At 42.8% G+C, this 18873-nt stretch overlaps 1 protein-coding gene across 1 annotated transcript; it reads right to left on the reverse strand.

The window, feature by feature from the left end:
• Positions 1 to 35: 35 nt before the first annotated feature.
• On the reverse strand, positions 36 to 18234 carry hspa12b (heat shock protein 12B). Its single transcript, XM_005927763.3, has 14 exons — positions 17793 to 18234; positions 15855 to 15918; positions 15196 to 15278; positions 14673 to 14797; positions 14402 to 14588; positions 14085 to 14189; positions 13762 to 13878; positions 11212 to 11389; positions 5740 to 5826; positions 4680 to 4784; positions 4347 to 4605; positions 4149 to 4252; positions 2633 to 2823; positions 36 to 2547 (listed from the first exon to the last, which is right to left on the reverse strand). The coding sequence occupies exons 2-14, from the start codon at positions 15898 to 15900 to the stop codon at positions 2074 to 2076; spliced, it is 2061 nt and encodes a 686-aa protein (XP_005927825.1). The 5' UTR covers positions 15901 to 15918; positions 17793 to 18234; the 3' UTR covers positions 36 to 2073.
• Positions 18235 to 18873: the final 639 nt, after the last annotated feature.

Here is an 18873-nt window from a genome sequence, read left to right on the forward strand (position 1 = left end):
CGTGGATACAAATGCATCCCAGTTTAGACAACATATAAAAGATGAGGTCGGAATTATATTTATTCGTGTTAGGGTTATTACACAAATACACAAGAAGACAGTTACTGGTTTAAACATGATGAGGTCTGCGTGACCTTAGCTCCACACATATACCTGATTTTCTTTGTACAGGTACTCAGTACAAGGCTCCACTGATCAAATCTTGAGAATTATTAGATCTATAAAGTAACAATTACACAGTGTTTATAAAAGATGGATGTCGCAACTATGATGTCAAGTACTTGGCAAAGTCATATTTTGTAACAACTGTAGTTGCCAGTTAGGCTTTCCACAGCTTTATCATCTCTTTCCTCCACAGTGGGGACCATCATTTACAACATACACATGTGCTGATGAAGACCTTTGACTTAGGTCTGAAGCTTATTAGACATAAGTTGTAACTGAGTGCATAGATCAGGTTAGCATTTTCTCATATATGTTGTACAAAACGACACACTCACTGCTTCATTAGTAACCAATGCTAGTACCGGGTTGGACCCCCTTTGACCTTCGTTCTTCGTGGCACAGATTCAACAAGATGCTGGAAACATTCCTCTGACATTTTGGTTTATGCTGACGTGACAGCATCACACAGTTACAACAGATTTGTTGTTGCAAATCTCCCATTCCACCACATCCCAAAGGCGCTCGACTGCACTGAGAAGTGTGGTGATTTGAGTTTGTGACATCGTGCCTTATCTGCTTGGACGCCAAATTCTGACGCTATCATTGAAACCTTGCAGCACAATTAAGAATGATCAAAGCATGCAACATTTTTCCAGTCTTGTCAGGTTTTGGTGAGCCCATGTGAATTGCTGCTCGCTGGATGTTATCTAGTTTTCAGATCTTTATCTATAAACCCTAGAGATGGTTGGGTGTGACAATCCCAGTAGATAAGCAACCAACAACCATTCTCCATTCAAGGTCACTTAAGTTGCCATTCGCTCCCATTCTGTTGCTCGGTTTGAACTTCAGCAGGTCATCATGACCATGTCTGCGTGCCTAAGTGTACCTAATGAAATGGCAAGAACGCAGGGTTAAGGAACTTCACAATAGGTTTCAGTTTAAAGACATAAAGCTGCATCCATCTGCAGGTAGTGAGTGAGTTCTTATGTGCATGTGGTGCTTCATCTAGTGTTTCCAGTAGTAACGATGCATCTGTAGAGGGCTATTTCCTGCTGTGTGCTGGATGAGAAAGTCCATATGTTAAAACAGGACATGTTAGCGACTAGCTAGTGGACATAGTGGGGCGTTTATCAGCTGATGAGCCAAATGTTTCCTGATGAATTATGAATTAAGCATTGGATTTAAATTAATAGTTTCCTCTCAAAATAAAAGCTCACAACTTTTAGAGGTCACGATAGGTTTATGAGCTTCGTCTTCAAATAGCACAACTTCTGTTCAAAGTGGTTTGAAACATTTTAAATGTTATAAAGCCACAGTTCTTTTCTTATAGTATGTGTTTTGACGGATTCCAAGGCAGTGTTGTAGGTCAGTCTCTGCACCGCTAGGGGGAGTGCTTTCACATTAGAGAAACAAGGCTGCGGTCCAGTCGGTGACGTTTTATCTGCAGCGTTGCGTTGGTTTAAATAAGGCATTGTTTATTACACGAGGCCCAAAGGTAAAAGTCTGTATATTTAACGATCAACATGAGCGAGTTTCACTCATTAGGTAGCATATTGTGTTTCGTTAGAGTCACTGAGATAGTAAAGTCCGTTTGTGTCTCGCTCAGCTTTCATTCGCTTTCACAAAGTGTTTCTCTGACTGTTGGCGGGAAATGCTGCTGACGACATTATAAGGCGAGACATGACGGACTTTGTCCCTCTTCGACTTCAAAGAGATTGAAGGACTTTGGTGTTTGTGAAGCGTGGATTCTCTCTTGATCTTCTTGCATCCTAAGTTGCTCCTAAGAATGCAGTGTTTTTCCAACAAAACATGTCGCCCACTCCCAAAGTACCGCTTTTTCTAAAATTATCATCCCTCCAATCAGCTAATGTGTGTTTTTGCATCCACGGCTCCACTTCCTGCTCCTCCTCAGTTAGACAGGAAGTCTATGGAAGCCCGGACGGAGCGGTTAGACATGACATCAACGGCCGTGACTTTAATCTCCGTGTCGCCAAACTGCATGGTCGCTCTGATTTCCCTTCTCTCTGGGGTTCCTGCTCCTGCTCCTCCCACCGCACCCGGTGGCGGTAACGGTTCGGGCAGGTCTAAGGTTATTGTGCCACACTTCCTGACTCCAGGGTCACAGATGTATGTGACGTCATCGGTGGCGGTGCAGTAGATGTTGATGATGATCTTCCGTTGGCCCAGACGAGCAGGCGTGTAGCTTCGCCTCACAACCTCGCCCAGGGCCACCGACTGGTCGACGGAGACGAAGCGATCGAGGATGTCCGTGCACCACTCACGACCGTCTTTGATGAGGAGTTTATCCCGTGGGTGGCGTCCCTCCACAAACCTGTTCAGGACACCAACACCATAGGTCAAAGGGCAACGACGCACTCGGACCTGTGACAGAGAGCGAGAGAGAACGATCGTAAGATAATGTGTCACATTACTACTCCGATACTTTCCGGTATTCCCGAACTCTCACCACGGTGGGATCCAACCCGAAGAGCACAGCGCCCTTCAGTATCGTAAGACCAACGTCGTGAGGAATGATGATGCGGCACGTCCTCCCCAGTGCCTTCTGGACGGCTTTTTGCAGCATAGGGGATTCTGCAAAACCACCAACTAGGAAGAGGAAACGCACACCACACACTTCTGGTTTTGTCATCAGCTCCTCTGTGAAGAAAGAAGATATAAAGCTTCTTAAGTAATTTGTCTTTCCATTGAGAGAATTTCTGCCTTTTCCAGCAGCTGTCCCTGGTGTTTCTTCATGTCAAACCCTTTGTTGACTCCCAGTTTTCTTTTAATGACCACCAAATATTCATACTGGGAAACCATTCCATGGTTTTGAATGTACCACTGGCATGTGCTTGATTTGAAACAGACTGCATTTTTCTGGTTTTGTTCTCTTTTGAAAAGGTTGGAAAACATAAAAATGAAATCACAACCATCTTGAAAAGGGTCTCAAGGAAAGCCGTTATGTTTTGATTGATTTGAGCTGTAATTTGTAGCTGTAGCAGCTTTTGTCCTTTTACATCTGAATAAGCACACTTCATGCTTTTGGCAGTCGATAATCTAGTAAGGTCAGGAGTTCGAGCAGTGTGGAAGAATCTAAGCAAACTCATGTCCCATCTTTAGTCCATGTAATCTGTTTTACTTTGTTATGTTTTTGTTTTGGAAAAAAAAATCTGCATTAAAAAGTCACCAAATATTGGTCTTAAAAAATACTATAACCTAACCAGGCTTTACGAATGATGGAAAATACATGGTCACAACTTGGTATAAAAATAGTGCAGCTAATTTCTTTCTGCATGACAACTGCATTTCATTACTGAGCCCCTAATAGAGCTGCTAGGATTCTGTTTAAATTTGTTTTTTTAGTTTTTTTAAAAGGTGGTGATTTAGTTTTGATGAGTTAAATTCTATTATTTCGTTAGTCAGTTACCTAGCACTAATTAGCTGAAATCTATTGCGCATGATTAACCCGTTATGCGCACTCACAGACAATAAATTGATGGACGTAGCTTCTGCGAAGCCAAAGCATCAGCGCGTGAAACCTACATTCCTTTCAACGGCCACCAGATGGCGATAGCTGTGATTACGAAAAGACTTCCTGTCTACGCGGAAAAAGCTCTCTGATTTGACACAGATAAACACTTCCCACATGCGTTTGTCACTTGTTTCGAATACGATATTAATGTAGTTTGATTTCAGAAATGAGGATCATCCAGGTTAGGCTATTTGCAAGCAGTTTTACGCTCAGACACGCCCTCTCTCACATCCAGTTTCAACACAAAGATGGCAGAAATTCATCTCGCTCCAGGCTTCAAAATGGGATTAATGGGTGACTTCATGGTAGCTGCGTCTATTTTTTTTTAATGTTTTTAATGTGTGCACTTGAATTTTGCCAGTGCTAACAAGCAACTCTACCCTGTTGTTGAAACACGGTCACTTCTGGTTCCAAAAAAACCCTTAAAAATGTCGACATTTGTCTTTCTTACCAATGTGCTTCACAATCTTGCTGATGGTGGGCTGGAAGAGCTCATTCATGGCTTCCTGTGTCAGCCGCAGCATCCCCTGGGAGGACCACTTCACTATATTCATACTGCACACACAGAAGGAAGTAAAAAATCACTCTGTCATCGAAAGTTGCACGTACGCTCGTTGTTCACTCATCGCACCTCTCAGCCCACACTCACTTGCTCCTTCTCAGGGCAGCCTCCACACTCTGCCCTCTGTGCCTCTTGTAGTAGTCGATGAAAGAGAAAGGCAGGGAGATATTGAGGGCGTTGGTCCTGCCCGGAGACGCTGTGCGTTTCCTCGCCTCAAACGCGATCATGAGGTCCACCCAGGCCGCTGGCCGCTTGGCTTTAAAGCTCTGGATGAAGTCCTCGCCAAAGATCTGGCACAGCATGGCTTCGAAGGCCAGGTCGACTCCGACGGCGCCGTAGGGACCGCCTGGCGGAAACACTGCAGCTATAGAAACTGTAGGAAATGTGTTTGCTTTTTTTGTCCTTTGTAAAAGGATGTACCTGAGGCCTTGTAGAGCTCTTTAAGAGTTCCCTGTGGCTGCTCAATCTGATGGACTGTCAGGTCAACTGTTCCTCCTCCGCAGTCTGCAACCACATATCTATCACCTGAACAGAGAGGGCATGGATGAACACATGCTGTCCTAAGAACATTTTTTGCTTTTTCATACCTCATATTTCAGATTTTTTAAAGAAAAAAACACATATCAAGCACATCAAGCTTGTAGGAGGAAATCGTGGAAGATAACGTGTCTTCATTTTTGTGGACGATGCAAAAATGCGTGTGTGTATATTTGGTTTGTCTGCAGCTTCCCCAGAAACTCTTGAACACGCAGTGTTTTGAATGTAAACAACCTTGAGGCATCTGTGGTTGCTGCTCTTCCCCTGCTAGAGTGTATGTTTGTGATATGTCCGGTGATAAGGGTTAGTTTTCGTGTAGCTACCCTGACGACTGCACCCTAAACACGAGAGCTCATGAGACGTGTAGAAGCGAGTGAGGAAGAGAAAAGAAGGCGTGTGGTGGAAATGAACAGAAATAAAAATATAAGACAAGAGGAGGAATCGAAGGATGTTTGCAAGGCAGGAAGATAAGAGAGTCTCTTCTTCTTGTATCTGCCGTGCAGAGAGTCCCATGGGCTGGGTCCTTCCTGTGTGTGTGTGTGTGTGTGTGTTGACAGGGATGAGCGCACTAAGGGTCAGCAGGCGCACGTGGCTCCACAAAATGCTGTCATGCCTCAACAGCAGAGTGAACAACTTTCATTTCATAACCCAGGAAAATGCAAAGTATGCAAAGTAATTGTTATTTTTCCATCATACATATTTACAGTAAAACAAACAAAAAAAAAGATCTTATTATTAAAACACATCAGGAAGCCATAATTAGATTATTTAAATCAGTTCAAATAGAACCTGCAAACATCAGGTTTGGGGTTTGTCCTCTATTAAAGTGGGTGGGTTTGTTCCTCAGAGTCTGCCGGCTGGGGTTAAAGGTCAAAGTCATCAATATCTCCCACATGTGGGGTCTGCCTGTCTCTTAGGCTCACATACGCACAGATGGCCTTACCAGTCTGCAGCTCTGACCACAGCTCTCCAGTTCCACTCTCCACCAGGAAGGTCCTGCTGTGTCTGGATCGCCTCAGCTGCTCCCTTGCTGTAACAGAACACACACACAGAATTATTTATTTATTTATCCATTATTTCTCTGCTATTCAGAGGCACGAGCCGGAACCTCTTCTGTCTTTCTGTGAGTCGAAAAAAAAAAAGTTGAGCATTGAGGTGAAAGTGATGCTTCTGATTACTAATTTTGGGAGAAAAACATGGAATCAAAGGGGAATTCTCGAAAACAGTTCATCATCTTCTCTGTCAAACACTGTTATCAGCTGTTTCCACAGCAGGTAGCTCTCCATGTTTGATTTGGCAGTTTTTTCACAGGATGCCCTGCAGATGCAACCCCAAGGGGAGTTTGTGTTACCAGCTGGTAGCAAGCCAGAGACCTTTCACCTGCCAAGTGTTATCCATTACACCTTTGGAGGCGCTTGATCAGGTTAAAATCAGTAACATGAACATATTTATAGGCTGGTACAAAAACCAGTTTTGGTCTTTATGGTTAATTTAGCACTTTAGCCACTCTGAATGATGAGCAGCTATCCTCGATCTTTGCTAATTTATGGCTTTTTGGACCATTTTAATATAAATGAAATATCTAACAAAATTAATGGCCTGCTGTGTGGCATTGATCACCCATGACTTTTGCACTTGACCTTGGTTGATGAAATCCCAGCTTTTTCTTAGTGTGTTACTGAGCACTAATTAGCAGGTATCTCCATCTGTACATTTTCACATTTCGTGGATACAGCGTACTAACCAGGCTTGTTAGCCTAAACTGATAATTAAGCCCTCCATCCATCTGCTAACCTAAATATGTGACCCAGCAGTAGAAGAGCAGACCATGAACACACTAGAATCCCAGCTGTGCACAGAAACAGCCAAGCAATGGCTTTCCAATATTTACAGTGTTGGTTGTCCTAATGTCACTTCCTGCAAACATCTCTCAAAACCTTACCCAAAAAATGCAGGTCATTGATCAGTTTATGATGCATAACCTGCAAATAAAACAATTTTGCCCCAAATCCTCATCTTGGGAACCTCTATGAGGGCAAAACCTCTGCTTGGCGCACTCAAAAAGGCCTGGATGTGTGACCTTGCTGGTCAAGCCAAAGAAGTTTGCCGGTGACTTTTGCATTCTCACTCTGTGTTGATAATGCCGTGTGGATTGTGATCGATTAGTGGGTTTTGACCGATCAGTGGAGGGTTTCAGAAACTGCTGATCTGCTGAGATTTCCCCACACAGACGCGTCGAGGGTTTACAGAGAAGGATATTTTCCTGGCACACATTGGGCCTCCTTTAGATGCCATAGCCTACCTGAATGCTGCTGCTGACTGTATGCATCTCATCTTGTGCCATATAGGAGGCACTCAACGGCCTCCACAGTCACCAGATCTTAATCCAGTAGATGTGGTTAAAAAGAGATTTGGATCATGGATGTGCAGATGACAAATCTGGTGTCTGTTAGTAGGTCTGCCTCCTGAATTCTCCATTAGCCCTGCAGTCCAGTAATTTGACCGTCATTTATATGATCTGGAATAAAGAACTTATGATAAATATAACTGTTTGCCTCCAAGTGACCAAATAACTAATTGCAAGATTAATGCACTTAAAAAAAGGAAGGAATTTCTCTGGACTCTCTCCAGCTGCGAGCCCATAGAGTCATCACCACCGTTCACCACCATGCACCGCCTCGCCTGGATTCAAACATTCTTTATCTCTCTGTATAAACACACTTGGTGCACGGTCAGACACTTAAGTTTGCTTCTGACTACTACTCCTCAATGCAAAGAGGTTCGAGCCAAAGCACAATCTTCCTCAACTTCAACCGGAGAGATAAATGTTTGTAATTTATGATACATATGAGAGTTTATGGCATTTGTGCAGGACGAAGCATAAGTCATCCGATCCAAGTTAAACAAGAAAACCGTACGGTCATAATATTTTTATGTGACAGGAGCAATTTGTTGGAAATGAAGAATGCGCTCGAATTTCAACATTCTGTTTGTTCTCCACGTGTAAACTGTGAGAGTGGCGGGCTAAGTGGACGGATGGGGGAGGCCAACAAAAACACAGCAGGCTCACATGCAGCTGGCAAAAATACAACATACCTGACAGGCTGTTTGACAGAGCAGATACACTATATATGCCTGCACACGTCAAGGTGAACACATGAAAGGAGACATAATGGTTCTGAGAACCAAATAGTTACAAATTAATGGAAAACTAGATGACAAAGTTAAAATGTAAAAAAAAAAAATATAGCACTAGTCATTTGGTAAACTGTGAGCCTGATGAAAGGCAAGCGTAAACATGTGTGTCATAGGCAGCGAGCACGGCTTTTGATGGAGGTTAGTGCTGGTGAAAGTGGTTTTTACATGGTTTTCTCAAACCGCATGAACACCACACACCACAATAATTAGAGTAATGGACGAGGGTTTGTGGGGGAATAAGAACAAAGGTTGGAGACTTATTGGGCAACACTGTGTCGAAAGCAAATATACACATACTGTTGTTTAAGGACCTTGGATGACACAGAAGGTGATGTATGTACCTCTGTGTGTGTGTGTTTGTGTGTGGTCGCACATAGTAAATAAGCTGAACGAAGAAAAGCACAATCACACAGGCCTTGATTTCGCCGGTGCCTGCGTGTATGTTTTACAGGGGTGATGGATGGAACGCAAGTCTGGAAACCATTTCCATGAAACAGCAGAAAAAGAAAATGTGTGTGCGTTAACGACTCCCCGGTGCTATCTTTGGAGATGAAATGAGGTGGAAGACGCGCTAAAGATAGTAAAAAAAACACGACCGGGAGACCAAGTGTGTGTGTGTAAATACGTCTGTTTGCTCGAGTCCTCGGAAAGCGAGCGAAAAAGCGAAAGAGGTAGAGAAAGTCTGGGAGAATAAAGGGAAAAATGAAAGTGAGTGAAGGAGAGGGAGGCTGACAGGCCAGGAGGGGGTGAGATCATAGTCTCGCTGCACCTTGTTCCAATTACAATATCCTGTGTTTAGTGTGTATGAATGTGTGTGTGTGTGTGTGTGTGTCACTGACTGCATATGTATAAGTGGGCCTTTGCAGGGGATTTTGGTCAGCATATGCGCCCACTGAATTATGCATCACTCTTCTTTCTCCCCAGCTTGAAATGACTTTTCTTCATTGCTACATCTTCGTGGTATTTCCTTCATGTGGGCACGAAGGACACGCTCTTCTGTTTTGGAAGTTTTTTTGTTGCATTTTGGCTTTTTGTTAAAGTTCTCACTTGTGTACTGGTTCTGGAGGTACTTTCCCGACTGTAAATCCCCATATTTGAATTTTCTTTTAAAGCTGCGCTCTGATCCAGATTTCTATAGCAACAGCGGCTCACATTACTATGTGTCATGTGAATGAAGTAATTTGTAGGCATACACTCACTGAGAAATGTTGCCTGAATTTATTTTCATTTCATTTGGCAAACTTTTGGGTCATAGCTTTGGTTTTTCATGAATAAAACATGATCTACTTATTGGCAACTACACTACAAACCCCCAAAATTGGTAGAACCAAAAAAAGGAACCAGATTTCCTTAATTTGTTTAAGCTGGTGACGTTTTTTCATCTTTTAATCTTATAATTAAATTCCAAATGTAGTACATCACTTAGACAAATCAAAGTAATTATTAGTGATTTAACATATTCAGTTAATAGGACTTACTTACTAAGAGTTAAATGAGATCATTAATTATATGGTATGTTCGATGGAGAGTGACCTTTTTCTTCTAATGAACCCATGCTTACTAAGCCACAGACCTCAGTGATGCCTTTGACATGGATGGCCATCCATACGTGACTCAGATGCAGCCCTAAAATGGTTTAAATGATCTCTTATACCAAGAAACCTTGCTGTCTTTGTTCAAGGCTTTGTGTCTTTGAGTCCCACCAAGCTTGGTTCTTGGGCCCCTGTTATTCATTTGTCTCACATCTCTATTGAAAGTTTTAAAACAAGCTCAATTGTTACTTATTTGCTGATGATAGCCAGCTTTATTTCTCAAACCACATGAGGTCTGTAAGGTTATCAATGCTAATGCCAAAAATGCTATCAGGGATTAGTAAAAATGGTAAAACTCTGCAGCTTGATGCTGATTTTGGTTCTGGTCGTCGTCCTCATCAAGAATAATCTGGACTGTTGGCCTTTGCTGTTAATGTCAGTATGTGTAATTTAGAGGTTGTCCTTGATCAACCCCTGTCCATGTTAAACAAATGTTTCCACCAGGGAAATATTTCACCGCTCCCTGTATTGACGTGTAATTTTCTGGTTTTTAATTTAGTAAATGTTTAACAGTATCACCCCACTATAATGTCCCTTCACTGGCTGCTTTTAACATCTGTGATCCAGTTAAAAATCCTCTCCCTTGCTTACAGATCATTGTAAGGTTTTCAAATGTTCTTTTGTATTTTGTGTCATTTACCTGCTTTTTCTATTAGCTTAGATTATATTCTACAAAGCACTTGGTGAATCCTGTCCGTTAAAAACACTAATCTTAAGTATTTCTACCTTGTGTATTTTAAAATTGTTATTTTTAACATGGACACACTGCACACTCCTATCTGTGCTGTTACTGACATTCAATAAACCAGTTAAATGCTTCACTTATATTGTTACAGCATCACTGTTCTGACATTTTTCCTTCCCTCAGCCCCAACCAGCCATTGCAGATGGCTTCTTCTTCTTGAACCTGGTTCTGCCCTCAGTTTCTTCCTGTTAAAAGGGAGTTTTTCCTTCCCACTTTCGCCAAGAGCCTGTTCATAGGGAGTCATCTGATTTATTCTCTGTATTATTGTAGGACCTTAACATTATCTTACAATATAAAGCTCCTGTTTTTTGTCATTTGGCACCAAATGTAGCAGCCTTTAAGTACTATTTGAGTTCTATTTTCATTTAAAAAGTGTAAAATGTAGTAGAATTCAAGCTTGTTCCTTTTTAAGAGTTTCATGTGATTTCTTATGAAATGTTAAGTGCTTGTGATCTACTGCCACAAACTTAACTAAACACTAAACACTTCTAAGGAAAAGCTTTTCTGGCACTGCGTAAAGTTAATTAGAGAGCTGATGTGTTAAATAGTTCCCTGCTTCCTCTTCATGGGATTTCTGTGGTCTGTTTCAGATCAGACCCTATGGTCTATCCAAACACTTCATCGCACACACAACTGCAAAGTCATCTGAGCCATGAGTAGTATCTGCATTCAGATCGCTGTGCTTAGTGCGCTCTCTTTCTTTGTCTTTAACAGAGGCGCATTTAGCCTTTGAAAAAAAGACCCCACAACCCCCCAAGTGAAATCAAAAAGCAGCATTTCCAGGAACACAGTGCGGTTTCACGCTCATGCTAATGGCAAAGTCAACAACAAGACCCCTGCTCAACAGAAATTACATGCACACATGCTCTCTGTTCTCTACCTTGTCTGAAGCTGGAATCAAAGGGCCGCGAGACATCCAATTCCAGGCCGTTTGTGATTGGCTGCATGCTCAGGTCAATCACCTGGTGGAGGCGGAGCTTTCGACAATAAATGGATGCAGCCTCGGGTTCAAGAGCAATGAGGAGCTGCTCAGGACAGTCAGGAGACACCAGACCAGCCTATAAAGGACACAGCAGAAGCTTTACCCATATTGTTGACAGACAGGCAACACTTTTTAGTACATGGATGAAAATCCTTTGCAGTCAATTTCTGCCTGTAGTTTAGAAAATATGCACATCATCAAAATCCCCCCTCAAATGAAATGCTCTGCCAGGCGCTTACTGCAGCCACCTTCAGCTGTTGCTTGTTTGTGAATCTTTGCGTCCTCAGTTTTGTTTTAGTAAGTGATTTAATAACTGTAGGTTAAGGATCAGGTGGTCGACTTGGTCTTTCTCTGGTATTATCCATTTGCACTGTGAAGTGTTGTATGAGTAGTTTTACAGCATTTGGCTGAATTCATCCTGCTACTTCTTTTAGCAGTCACAACATCATTGAAGACTGATTCCACTGAAATTTTAATTTGGCCTTTAAGTTCTTTAGTGTAACCAGTGGTTTGCACCTTGTATTTACATCCATGAACATATCTCTTGATCCTAGTTTTGCACATAGCACTTTGCTTTCAGACTTCTGGCCTGCTTGTGATTCCTAGAGTAGAATGGGAGGCATAGTCTTCAGCTTTCAGCTTCCCAGCTTGGATTTGGGAGACAATTTTAAGATTAGGCTTAAAACTTTCCTTTTTGATAAAGCGTATAGTTAGGGCTGGATCAGGTGACCCTGAATCCTCCCTTAATTTTGCTGCAATATAGGTCTGGCAAGTTGCTGGGAGCTTCCTGTGATACACTGAATGTTTTTTCTTCACTCACCTTTTTTCACTCTCTATGTGTTTACACACCACTGTGCATTTTAATCCTTAGCTATTATTAATCTCTGGCTGTCTTCCACAGAGTGTCTTCTATCCTGTCATCCTCCCCTCACCCCCAACCAGCCGCAGCAGATGGCTGCCCGTTGCCGAGCCTGGTTCAGGAGGAGGTATTGTCTGCTAAAAGCAAGTTCATTCACTATTTCCCTAATATTTTGATCAAGAAAACTAGAATATGAAATCATGAATGTAATGTATTATGAATTTTAAAAATATAGCTAATGTAGGGAGAAAAAGAAAAATATTATAAAGTGAAATATTATAAAGTGAAATATTATAAAGTGAATGCATGAATGCATGTTGTAATAATAGAGATAATTAAAGGAGCCATTCATATATTTATAACTCAAATGTCAATGTTATTCATAAGAGCACACACACACACACACACACACACACACACACACACACACACACACACACACACACACACACACACACAAACACACACAAACAAACAAAAAAAAAAAACAAAACAATGGTGAATGACAGCAATGGGAGCAAATTCACTGACAGTTGGGATAAAACGCTGAATAGAGTGGGAGAGGTGTATAAGCATAACTCATGATATATTGGGGGTAAAGTTGAGTGTCAATGTGTGTGTGTGTGTGTGTGTGTGTGTGTGTGTGTGTGTGTGTGCGTGTTTGTGTGTGTGTGTGTGTGTGTGTGTGTGTCTGTGTGTGCGTGCAGGGCGGGGGTCTAGTTTAAACTTCCTGTGTTTGTACGCCGGTCTCCCTCATTGTTTAGCCATGATGACATCATCACCAGCAGGAAGTGCACACGCCCCAAGAATCAAGTCAGGAGCCAGCTCAGGGTAAGTGTGTGTGTGTGTGTGTGTGTGTGTGTGTGTGTGCTGTGTGTGTGTGTGTGTGTGTGTGTGTATCAGTGTAATATCAAAAAGTGTATGGATTCAACTATTCATGTCTGTACTAAAGTGACTAAATGGTAGATGGCAGATAAAAGTAAATAAATAATCACAGTGTTTGTTGCGTCAGTAAAGAAAGGGTGGCATTAAGAGTAAAAGGTTGTTGAGTCTTTCCCAGGCTGGTCCTTTCCCATTGATTTATACTGCGATAGGACCTCTTGCATTCTTGGGCTTGTACGTACACTTCCTACATCTTCTATGTACAGTTCAGAGAGGACGGTGTGTGCATGGGTGGGAAGATGTGCAAAGAGGAAAAGAGCAGTGTGCATGTGCGTGTGTGTGTGTGTGTGTGTGCGTGTGTCTGAGTGTGTTTGTGCGTGTGTGTGTGAAAGAGATTGTAAATAATCCTCTGTGAGAACATCAGTCCTTATCTCATGCTTTATTCACTAATTTTTCTTTCCATTGGCCCGTTTGTTCTTGCCTATTCTTCCGGACAGAAGAACAGACACACACACACCACACACACACACACACACACACACACACACACACACACACACACACACACACACACACACACACACACACACACACACACACACTCCACAGTGATTCCCTGTGTATCCACATGTGCACAACACCGTGATACACTGTAAAAAATAAAAATAATTTTTAAACATCAACAAAACAACAATGTGTTTTCATACCAGGTATGCTGCTTCTCTCATGAACTGTTTGGCAGGTTGTCTCCACACAGCAGGAACAGTAATCACCCATCTGATCTCATCTCCCTCCAGCACTGATGAAGACTGGTCTTTCACCTCCTAAAACAGGAGCCCCCACCCCCCCACAAAAAAATCATTTTCTTCTTGTACTCTGAAGTGAACCACACAGAGTGAAGTGATCTCCCAAGGGGTTTCATTTAAAAGTGCTAAACAAAGGTACACCAAATACACATTCACGTCCTATCCTAGAATATGAGAAAGTATTCAGTGTACTGCAGTGGTGAATGAAGTGATCTGAGGTGTACCTTCAGCGCGTGTTCCCTGAAGAAGCGAAGGGCATGAGCAAACACGTCTATGGCCCTGACCTTTTGACCGTTCACCGCCTCCAGTTCCGTCTCCATAGTGAGGTCCTGCAGCAAACACAATCACAACTGCTGAAAAAAACAAAACGCCGCACCAGGAAGTCTGCAGCACCAGTTAAAGCTTGTTACTTTCAACCACAGGTTTACTTCTCAGCTGTGGGCAGTGATATAAAAATCTCCCACTCTTGCACATGTCAGTGCACCATAATGTCCTTTAACACCGGGTACGAGATGTCACTATTTTCACATCTGTTTCTTACACTTGTGCTGTGGATCCTCATTTTGAATTTGTCAAAGTAAAGCCAGTGCCGGGCCTCTTCTGGATCCAAGTCATGGTAGAAGTCTCGAGCGGCAAACCCAAAACTGTGGAACCGCAAATCTGGAGTGAGCAGCAGACACGTTGGGCTCTTCTGGTTGGCCACTCCAGGGTCGCCACCCTCCCACCGCCTGCATTTAGTGAAGAACCACTGTCAAAACTTCAAAATAAAAATACAGAGTATATAATTGATGAGAATACACACAGGCTCTTACTTCATCATGTGTATGGCTTCCGAGTCCTGTGTGAAGCTGAAAGCGTAGCCGCTGGAGGTTGTCCCAAAGTCTATAGCTATGACAACGGAGAATGGACAGGCCATCCGGGGCCTGACCTCCACCCTCTTAGAGAGCGATGAGAGACAGAGAGGTAAGAATGGATACGGTTTCTATCAGTAAACCTGGTGGTGTTTTTAAACTGACATTCCTAACATTAGTGGACAGAGTCAGAACAGAATTAATAAGCAGGCTTAGAAATCAGAAGCTATTTTTGATGGACCTCTACTTGCATACATTGGCGCCAAGTTGGTGTGTTTCTTTGCCACTAATTTCAGTCTCTCCGTAAGTTTTATACTGTAAGATAAATGTTATGGTAAACCACTAAGAGCAGTTAGAAGTGGATGTGGCATTGCAGGCCTCGTTTAAGGACTTTATATAAAGTTAAATGAGTAGTAAGAGAGGAATGAGTGTGTAGGAGTGCCTGTGGTGAGTGGCCGTGTGTGCGTGTGTGTGCAGTAGCTACCGGTGAGGGTGAGGGTGTGAGGGGAGTGATGCTGCAGTCATTTCTGGCTGTGGCAGGCGAAGATGGAGTGGATACGTTTTCACCTGGAAGACAAGGGAGGAGATGAAATGTGTGAATATGCAGTGGTGCTAACAGGGGATGTGGCTAACGAGGGAAGTGAAGGCGAATCCCCTCTTAAATATGAAAGTTTCTTTAAGTCTTAATATTGGAAAAGCACCACATGCACTCCCTGAGAACAAACATAAAGGTCATCCTGTCTGTTTAAGGAGATATGCAGTTATGGGAACACTATTATCATAAGAAAGGAGGTGGTTCTGAACTGTCCTCAGCTACTGATACTAACATGCTGAAAGTGTATTTGCTGAGTAACTGCAGAAAACACCTCATTTTTCACCATGGATGTTAGAAGATTAGGTCAAATGTAAACACACTTGACCTCTCTAGATCAAAAAGTGATAATCATAATGAAATGGAATCGTGGGAATGCCACTGGAATGTGAAGTGCGTAGTATACCCAAGTGGGAGAGGGACATGGAAAGGTCAGCATGTCCACGGTCCAACAGATAAAGAAGGAGAAGTCATTTGGACAGGACTGCAATAGCAAAGTAGTGTTGACGTGTGTGTGTGCGTGCGTGTCAGTGTTTGAGTGTGTATCTCACTTGGTATCTGCAGGCTGTTGGAGTCTGGCTGCAATACGTCAGCCATCTTTACAGGAGCCAGGGTCTGCAGAGAAACAAACCGATGATAACATGATGAATGGAAAACGATGTCTGTGGAAAACACTGCTGTAATACATATTATCACCTATTTGACTCTTAACACAAAGAAAAAGGACTTTACCCAAGTTTCATGATATATTTATAGGATACATTAGCTTTTTTTAAAGCAAGTCTTATCTGGCAGGCGCACTGGCAACACTGTTGCCTCAGAAAAAGAAGAAGGTCCTGGATTTGAGTACACTGGGCAGCAGAGATCTTTGTGTGGGGGGTTTGCATACTTCCCCTGTGTCAGCGTGGGTTCTCGCCTCCCACAGTCCAAACATATAAATGTTTGGTTATTTTGTGATTCCAAATTAGTTGCAGAGTGAGGTTGCTGAGTGCTGAGCCGCGTAGTGCGTAAAAGTCCGTTCCAAACCTCCTCTTGCACAAAAACTGTGCAGCAGACATGGGTTTAGACAGCATAGCAGCTCCTGTACTTTTGTCCATGTAGTTTATCATCTGCTGCAGATACAATGATTAAAACCTGACCTTTTTATTCACATGTTTCAACATAACAGCACACGGATATCATGGCTCCATCAATTCACTAGCAGGTGCACTTTTATGGCCTTCAGGGATACTTTCGGAAGTCATTGTCAGGATTATTATTAGTAATAACACTCCTGATCTTTGTGCCATCACAAAAACCAACGTACCAGAGTCAAAGCATCACATTACGAGGTCTGTTCACCAAACAGCATGACGCAGACACTTCTTTGGAAGGCGCTACGTGCTGCATAAACATGTTGGAAAAATAGAAATAGGAAGAAAATGGGGAGTTGTTTTGGACGAAGAAAAGTGACATTAATCAGCGAAGGAGGGGAGGTGAACAAAGCACACGCAAACCATCATTCACAGCTAACATCAGCATCAAACTTAAAGCTGTTAGAGCTGCACAGCAAAGATTATAACATGATATAAGTAAATGAGAGTTGATTAAAATAGTAAGATATGTTGTTATATGTTGTTGCTGGAGTATATCTGCTCCATGCTCTGTACATATGCTGCATCTGCTGAACTGACTTATTTCTCCTAAAAAAAGCAAGTACTGCATGTGTGTGTGTGTGTGTGTTTTTTCCTATGGCCAGTGTGTGTGTGTGTCTCTATGTGTTTCTATGTGTGTATGTGTGTATGAGTATTGATTACAGCTCTGGGATTATACTGTGATCTGAGCCAGGAGTAAACTAAACAGATGAGTGCAATGAAACAAAGATGTGTTTGTTTAAATCTCTTTCTTGTGAGTGTGTGTGCGTAAGAGAGAGAGAGAGAGAGAGAATAAAGCGACCATAAGTTATCTTGACATCCTTTCTTTGCATACATGCATGCAACATCTGCGCGCATTTATCCGAGCCTGTGCCTGGGACACTGGAATATAACGTGTGTGTGCATCGCTCGCTTCCTTTCCCAGCAGCTGTCCTCACTATTTGATGTTAAAAACAGAAAGAGGATGAAACTCCCCAGCTACTCCCTGCCTTTTCGTTTTGCATATACCTGCCCCCTCAGTAATGTCATTCTTTTTCTCCCTGTCGTCTCATCATCTCCTAAGCCTAATGTGCGGTGGATGCTTCACACCCACCCGAGTCCCAGCCGTGGATCAGCAGAACATGCAACTAAAACTCCTGAGTGACAGATTTTGCAAAACGCTCCACTTTTATGCACCATTAACAATAAGCTCTATCAGTTTCTAGACTGCACAAACAGGATTTTGCCATCTTAGACAAAAGTTTTTTAGCTCGGAATAGAAGGATTATTGCATTCCTCTTCAGAGAGTAACCAACCTCATTATGCCAACAAGAGCTGGACTCCACAAAAAAAGCCTGATCTTTTAAGTTAACTCACCCTTTAAGTGCTGCTTTCTCCTCTGTGCCCCCTGTTGTTTCAGCCGCTCCTGGCTGCAGCACAAAAATATTCCCAAACTCTGGAACTTGGCAAACTTGGAATCTATCTCCAGGGGTTTGCGATGGAGAGAAAAAGGGAAGAGGAGGAAACGAGAGGATGCTTTTCTAGGAATCCCGTGTTAAGAATGCAAGACTTCTTCCCAGCTGACTTGCAGGCAGATTCTCTGAAAGAATCGGAAGAAAACAATGGCTTGTGCAAGAAAAATGACAGGAAAACAAAGAAAATCCTTAGTTGCTTTCAAATGGATTTCTGAATTGGGTTTGCAGCTCAGCCTCTCTGCAGCTCAGCTCACCGTCTCCCTGCTCCGCACAGGAATGTCAGAGAAAAGTGGTGACACACACACACATGCAAACACAGACACGCATACACCAGTTGCAGAAGTAGGAGGGCTATGACAGGGCACGGTGGGGGATTTACCCCAATGGGAAATTGCCGTTTGCGTTGGCGACTGAGGGTGGAGTCGTTTTGAACAGTTAAGTCATCTCGCCCTCTCGCCTCCCACCCGCTCCTCCACATCTATCCTTCCACAGTTTAATTAGCTCTTCCTGTCTCCCTTTTTGCTCTTCTTTTCATCTTTTTCTCTGTTTTTTCTTTTTACTATTTTCATTCTCAATCTCATATCTTTGCACTTTCACTGATATTGCAGCTGGCCTTCTTAACCTCTTCACACAGGCGTGCAGATCATACAGATACAGGGGGCGGTTTTTCTTATGCTTTGGGTGTCCGTCCGTGCATTGAGGTTGAGTTCTGCGCTGCAGGGATCTGATTTCTGCCCACTAGAGCTGTGATGGAAAGCAAACATTAACCCCTTGTGCTTGCATACACACACACCTACACACAGACGACACATTATGATTAACTGGGCCCTCTCCCAATGCACAGAAAAAGCAAGAAGTGAGAAGGAAAAAATGGCCCCAGGTACATACGCACACATCCACATATACGCCCCTTATCCCGTCAGATTTCCAAATCAAATTAGAGTGTAGTCTTACTAGTGTGCAAGTGTGTGTGTGTCTGGAAA

Source organism: Haplochromis burtoni, unplaced genomic scaffold (assembly GCF_018398535.1).
Source record: "Haplochromis burtoni strain Fernald_Lab_line unplaced genomic scaffold, NCSU_Asbu1 Contig_102, whole genome shotgun sequence".
Taxonomy (NCBI): domain Eukaryota; kingdom Metazoa; phylum Chordata; class Actinopteri; order Cichliformes; family Cichlidae; genus Haplochromis; species Haplochromis burtoni.